General features: G+C 54.2%; 1 protein-coding gene across 1 annotated transcript; it reads left to right on the forward strand.

Moving 5' to 3' along the window:
• Positions 1–4150: 4150 nt before the first annotated feature.
• PROX2 (prospero homeobox 2) lies at positions 4151–6640 on the forward strand. The gene is given in 4 exon segments (XM_072339407.1): positions 4151–5587; positions 5987–6173; positions 6176–6375; positions 6455–6640. Coding segments are annotated over 4 exon segments (2010 nt in total).
• The last annotated feature ends 459 nt before the right edge of the window (positions 6641–7099 follow it).

Genomic DNA, 7099 nt, shown 5'->3' on the forward strand with positions numbered 1-7099 from the left:
GGCTGCGTTGGAAAGGAGTAGAGCAGGTCACAGAGAATCTGGAGTGAGCTGGTGTGATGCAGCAAAGACAGAGCTGGGCTTTCAGTGCTGCCCAGTCCCACTGCCGAGATACAGCCCATGTCTTGAAGATGTCTGACAGTGCCCCAGTTACCTCCTGTTTGCTGCCTGCTTCCAGGCAAGGAATGGTTGTTGAAATAAACACAGCTTGCTGCAGGCTCTGAGAAGTAGCCCGGGAAAGTCAGAGCTCTGTCTGGCTATCAGCATCTCTGAACATTACACACACATTCTTAATTTAGCCATTGGTTAATAACACAGCAGCGGTAAACTGCGACCTTCTAATTAGTCTCCTAATAGAAACATGCAATGAATATCCTTGGTAAGATTTTCAAAAAGATTGAAGAAAAATCAATAGGGTGTTGTCTCTGAGGCTTCAAAGATGCGCTGATTGCTTTAAAACAAGGCAGCTGTGCCAGAAAGGCTCTCTGCCAGGGGTGCCTCTGCTGTCTGTCTAATAGGGGACTGAGACCCTTGAGTAGGACTGCCCTGTGTCAGCTGCTTTTCACCACAGCCACCTGCCTACCAAATGAATCAAATAAGCACCACAGTGTTTATTAAGTATGTGGAGGCAAGGTAGATGGCAGCCTGGAAATGTCAGAGGCAACTTGGTTTTGTCTAGCTCCAGGAGTTCCATCTGCTCTTGGCCTCCCACCCCAAACGTCAGGCAGGTCCATCTTGGAGCAGATGTTGGGGTGTGCTGGTAGTAGGAATGTTTCTAGAGTGCCCTGCAGTCAGAAAGGTACTGACTTTGCACAGCATTGCTGAACGTCCCAAGTCGGAAGGCACCCACAAGGATCATCGAGTCCAACTTCTGGCTCCATGTAGGACCACCCGAAATTCAAACCCTGCATCTGAGAGCATTGCCTAAATGCTCTTTGAACTCCATCAGCTTGGAGCCATGACCATTGCCATGGGAAGCCTGTTCCATGCCCAGCCACCCTCTGGTGAAAAGGAACATCAGAAGCACCTTCAGCAGGAATTAGGTGCACCTGGAGCTCCAGGCCATGGGTACCACTTGCCGCTAGCCTTGTGTATTTATGTCACCTAATGAATGATTAAGATTCTTGGGTCCTAGATGGGTGCTGTCAGATCAAACTGCAGCTTCTCAGCTCTCTCAAGGCTGTGCTAAGCGGTGGGATGATCGTGCAGTGTCGCATGGAGGATGTTGGATGGAGCTCTGCCTCCAGGGATTGCCTCCTCGCGGGCCTCAGCATCTCAGCTGCCACAGCACAGCCAAGCTGCAGAGCCTGACAGGCATTGCACAGTGCTCTGCCATGATGGATATGGGGAACTGATGGGCTGCTCAGCCTAGTGCTGCTGATGTTTCAAAAGCTGGTCTGACATTTTTGTCTGTCTGAGGTATTTTGCTCGAAGTTGGAGCTCTGCTTTAAGTTCCAGATATCCTTCTTATCTCTGATAAATAACCTTCCCGAGATGGGATGTTTCTCTTCAAAGATCCAAGACTGCCATAAATTAGACCCACAGGGACAGCATCCTTGAGATGAGGGCACAAGTCCAAAAGAGGAACCAATCAGAAGAGACTAAATGTCCTTGTGCCCAAATACGGATAAAGCGAGCAGTGGGATGCCTCCCCAGATGATTACTAAGGACCCCTGCGCAAGGGCAGAAGAATTGAATATGTTATGTAACCTTAAACTTACATAAACATATGAATATGGAATGGACAGGTGTCACTTATGTATTAGGTAGGCATATAGTGAAAACTTTTGGCTATAAATGGAAGCCAGCATAAAGACTCAGAGCACTTGATTTGTGGGAATGTTCCACCTTGTGCCCTGCCCAGAATAAAGTAATGTCTCCTCTCCAAACACTCGTCCTTTTGAATGTGTTTTAGAAGATATAGAATCAACGACGTTGTTATCATTTCTGTAAGCCTGGGGGATGCTGAGGCAGGTGGCTGGACCCCTGGACATCCATCTGCATATTCAGGAGTTGTTCCCAGCTGGTTGGCTGCCTCCAGCCACCCCACTCCCTCTTTATAGGACATGGGCGTAGCAGGAGGACTTGCCGGGTGGCTTCTCCAGCATCCTGCAGCACCCAGCACACATCCTGCACCTTGGCAGCCCAGGTGAGTGGGGCACTGAGGGACACACTGCTTGGGCTGGGGCCCTTCACTGGAGGCAGAAATAGGGCAGCTTGGGAAGGCTGTGGGGTGACAGTGCATGGTGCTCTCAGAAAGAAGTGGATGGGAAGCTCTGAGGGGTGGCTGCTGCCTGGGGAGAACGTACTTGCCTGCTTCTCTGGGCAGCTTCATTTCAATCCTTGGTTTTTTGGTTCACTTTGGAGGAACATCTGCTTCTTTTTACTATTTTGGAAGACTGTACTGGTAAAGGCTGGTAGCAGGAACAGGAATGGGAGCACCCACCTGCTACCTGCAGGGAGAGGACCCCGTAAGCGGGAGCAGTTTATTTGGGCCAGGTCTGGATACAGACTGATGCTGGAAAACCCCTCGCTTCTCTCTCGTCCTCCAGCTGAGGCTCCCTGTGTAGAAAGTCTGAAGAATGAATGAGATATACGTGCACCTTGCATTTGCTGTGTGGCTTTACCATAGGCAGCTGTTACTCTGAGGAGTGGTGTGTGGCTGAGGGTGAAGCAAGCTGTGAAAGGGGTGAACAAAAGCTGCCAGCAGCCGGGCCTCGTGCTGACCTTGGGCAGAGCAAGCAGGCACACTGCTGGGGAAATGGAAAGCTTGCAGCTGGGAGGGAGGGGAGGCTACATGGAGAGCAACAAGTGCTGTCAGGCAGCCTGGAAAATGGTTTATCACAGATAGAGCAGCAGCAGAAGATCCAGAGGTGTGACAGAGGAGGGGAGAGGGAAGATGGTCTACCAAAATGATGGGGCAGTGCAATTTACAGGGAAGACAAGCCTAAGGACCTGCACTGGAGTGATGGGCTGTGGTGCGTGATATTCCAAAGGTAGAGCTGCTCTCCCAAACACCAACCTGGAATAAAGGGCGACCTGCTGAAAAGAGTGAGTAGAGGCTTTTTTTTAAACACCACTCAGTAACCCAGAGGAGGACTTGCTGCAGAGAAAAGCCATGGGGACAGGAGATTAACAGCACTGAAAATGATCAGACCTATCTGGATATAGGTGAATCTCAGTCTCTTTAAAGATGGCTCAAAAAGGCATAAACCACTTCAGGCATGCAGAGCTGATGCTGATTAATGTGGTTGGTGAGACAGCATCCCATAGGGATGGTTACTCTGTAACGGCCCAGGACATGAGCTTTTGCTATTCCTGTTTCAAAGGTGTCGGGGTGAACAAGAGGAGGGGTGGCTGGCTGCCTGCACTCAGTGTGACAATTTTAAGCTCGAGGCTGCTGGCTCAGGAATTCTTCTCTTCTCCAGTAATCCCCATCCCTTTTATTCTCTGTTTCAACAAGCCCTTACCAGTGCTATCCCAGCATGTCCTGCTAGCAGTGGTCATACTGTGCTTTTTCTGCTTCTAGCCCCTTGCTGTGCCCCTTCCCATAAGCCCAGCACAGTGGGAAGGCAGATGCTGCTCATCCCTGTGCCCTCAGGGCTCTGACTGCTGCATGCTGTGAATACCTTCTGTGGAGCTCTGGCTGCTGTCCCTATTCCTGGGCACCCTGACAGTGCTCAGTGGCAGCTGCAAACACCTTTGCCTAGGTGCACCTGGAGGAAGGCTCTATCTGGTGCTCAGTGCCCTTATACCACAGTCCACTAGCTCAAAGGGGACTCTTGCTAAAGGCGATATCCCTTTCTGCTTATCACTTTGAGCCTATGCCCACACACCTGAGGCTCCTGTTTCCTGGGGGCAGGGCAGAAGCTGTGGTCAAGGCACAGCGAGATGGATCTCCAGCCCCTCCAAGGGCAAAGTTGTGGTGCAGACAGCCCTCACTTTTGGGCACATTCAAGGCCCAAAGCATTGGAAGTGGGCTCCAGGCACCACAAATGCCTGCTGTCAGGCAGGAGCTGGGAAAATGTCATGTCAGCATGCATGGAGGGCATGCATATTTGGGTCTGCCAGGTGAAATTTTACTCTTTCTTCAGCTCTGTACCTCTAGCTGGCAGAAGCATCGCTGGGAACGCCCGCCAGTCCATCCCTGGAAATGATCCCCTACCAGCTGCAGTGTAGCTCACTGGTGCCCAGGCAGAAGGAGGACACAAGGAATGGCAGGACCGCCCCCGAGCAGGACAGAGGCTGTGTTACCACAAGGCGTAGCCAAGGGCTGAAAACAGAGCCCTGTTTCCAGAGGGACTCTCTGTTGTCTTCCCCCAGCTCATCCCTTATGTCACAGCTGCTCACCCACACAGCAGTTAGCAGGAGCCTGGATCCCTGTGCCCTTTTCCCTTCCTCTGCTGTGGAGCTGCCCCAGGGCTACAAACTTGGTGTGCCTCTCAGAGAAGCAGCACAAGCCCTGGCTGACACCAGAACCTGTGGACCTGCTCCTGTGCCCTGTGCAGCTGATGGGGAGCAGCCCTCTGATGAGTACCTACAAGCCAAGAGGGCTAGGGTGGAGAGCATCATCCAAGGCATGAGTCTCCCTCCAGCCCACCAGGCTTCATATATTGGCATGGAGGGTGGTTTGGGGCAGGGCAGGGAGAGGGGCAGGGAAGTGCCCCACCGGGGCAAGAGGAAGCCAAGGGTGCCCCAGCAGCAGGGTGCAGAGGTGGCTGGGCAAGGGGCACCTGCCATGGGCAGCCCCCACACAGCAGAGTGCCAGCAGCTGAGGGAGCAGCTCTGCTTTCTAGAGCAGCAGCTGAGGTATCTTCAGGAGAGGTTCTCCCAGGTCTGTGCCTCTGGGGATGCTGCCCAAAGCCAGGAAAGTGCCAAGAAACTGCAGCTGCTTCCTGGGAAAGATGGAGACAGAGTGGGCAGTGATGATGTTGCCACCACCCACTGTCCACATACTGCCACTATCTGGGAGAGCATCCTGGAGGTGGATGGGCCCAGTGCCGGGGAGGATGAAGAAGGCAGAGGCAGTACAGGTACCCTGCCCTCAGTGGCCAGAGTGCTCTCTCAGGCCCTGAAGCACGAGCTGGCTGGGGTGACATCCCATGTGGTGGACTCTGTCTTGAAGACTGTGTGGCCAAAGGCAGCCAGCCATCTCCTACAGCAGCAGCTAGAGGTTGGGCTGGATGCCAGGGGAGAGTGTTTTCCTGCTGGGAAAGGCAGAAAACCACTTGCTAAGGCACCCTCCCCGAGCACCCTGGGCTCACTTCGTCCAGAGGCACAATCACTATCATTGGGAAAGAGCCCACAGGTCAGATCCTTCATCCCTGAGGGGGTCAGAAAACCCCATCAGGCACCCAGTGTGGGTCACAGGCCAGGCTCAGCTGCTCCGGCAGTGCAGGACAGTCAACTGCTGGGCCAGCTGCTGGTCTACACTCCACACAACCACTGGGGCAGCCCTACTGCCTCAGAAAGGTGGCCCCTGGAACCCCCAGATGCACGCTGGGCAGTCACCAAGCTGCGGCCGTTGACAGTGAGGCCCCTGGGCCCTAGAATGGTGGAGGGGAACAGAACATCCCTCACCCCTACCTACGTATCCTTTGGGGCAGATGGAGTGGCCTGGCTCCTCGGGGCTGCTGATGGAAAAAGACAACTCTCCACTCCGTGACTTAAATACTGAGGGGTCAAACACTGGAACAACCTTCCCAGAAAGGTGGCTGATGCCCCACGCCTGTCAGCATCCAAGAGCCATAATGTCCTTGTTAATTTAACTGTCCTGGCACAGGTTTCTCAGAGGCTGTGGAGTGTCCTCCTTGGAGATCTCCAAAAGCCACCTGGATGTGGGCCTGGGCACTCTGCTCTGGGTGTCTCTGCTCAAGCAGGACTCAGAGGACCCTCCTCAGCCATTCCATGACACCAGGCTGTAGGGATGGGCTATGGCAGACCAGAGCTGCCATGTGCAGGCTTTCCTTGACTCCAAGCCCACATCTAGGAGGCGCTGACCCCTGGCCACCTGAAGAAGGCCAAGCTGATGTTCTTCTTCACCCGCTACCCCAGCTCGGCTCTGCTGAGGTCCTACTTCCTCGATGTGCAGGTAGACCTGCTGTGGGATGCAGGGTGGGATTGAGGGGTGTGGGATTTCCGTTCTGGTTTGTTGAGAGCTCACCTCTCCACTGTGCCCGACAGTTCAGCCGCTGCATCAACTCCCAGCTCATCAAATGGTTCAGCAACTTCCGTGAGTTCTACTACATCCAGGTGGAGAAGTTTGCCCGGCAGGCCCTGCTGGAGGGCGTTGCTGAGGCCACGGCCCTGCGTGTCTCACGGGACTCGGAGCTCTTTCGTGCCCTCAACATGCACTATAACAAGGGGAATGACTTCCAGGTGAGGGGCTGGGGTGTGGGGCACAGGGACCCACCTGCTGGGGCCCACGGGTGGATCCCACCCATCCATCTGTCCGCAGGTGCCCAGCCGCTTCCTGGAGGTGGCCAGCTTGACACTGCAGGAGTTCTTCAGTGCCGTGAGGGCAGGCAGGGATGCTGACCCCTCCTGGAAGAAACCTATTTACAAAATCATCTCCAAACTGGACAGCCACATCCCCGAAGTGTTCAAAGCTGCAGGCAGTTCCCAGGAGCTGCCCCACAACTGATCTGCCAGGCAAGGGGCCCTGGAAGGTTTTGGGTAACTGCTGGAGGGGAAGGGGAGGCGGGGAGAGGGGAAGGCTGGCTGTGCTAGACAAATCCTGGACGTACAGCATCCATTGTTTTGTTTTATTTCTGTCCTATAAGACAGCCTCCTCGGGTGAAGTCCGCAGTTAGTCCCAGGCATCAGGATGTTGTGCTATACATTTCATTTGGCTGCTCACAGGCAGTGGTGGAGAACCACAGAGGGAACACGGAGAGGAAGCCAAATGCCTGGAGCCTGGAAATGGCTGCTCTCCTCCTGGCCCTGCTCCAGCTTTCCCCAGGACCTGAGCCGAGCCACCTTTCTCCTCATTTCCACAGGGCCACAGATCAGGGCAGGCGGCCCTTTTTGTTTACACAGTGGGCAGAACTCCCAGCAGTGGGCACTGTTTCCTTGGCACGGCTGCCCAAGGCGCTGTGCCTGC

Source organism: Excalfactoria chinensis, chromosome 5 (genome assembly GCF_039878825.1).
Source record: "Excalfactoria chinensis isolate bCotChi1 chromosome 5, bCotChi1.hap2, whole genome shotgun sequence".
In the NCBI taxonomy this organism is placed as follows: Eukaryota; Metazoa; Chordata; class Aves; order Galliformes; family Phasianidae; genus Excalfactoria; species Excalfactoria chinensis.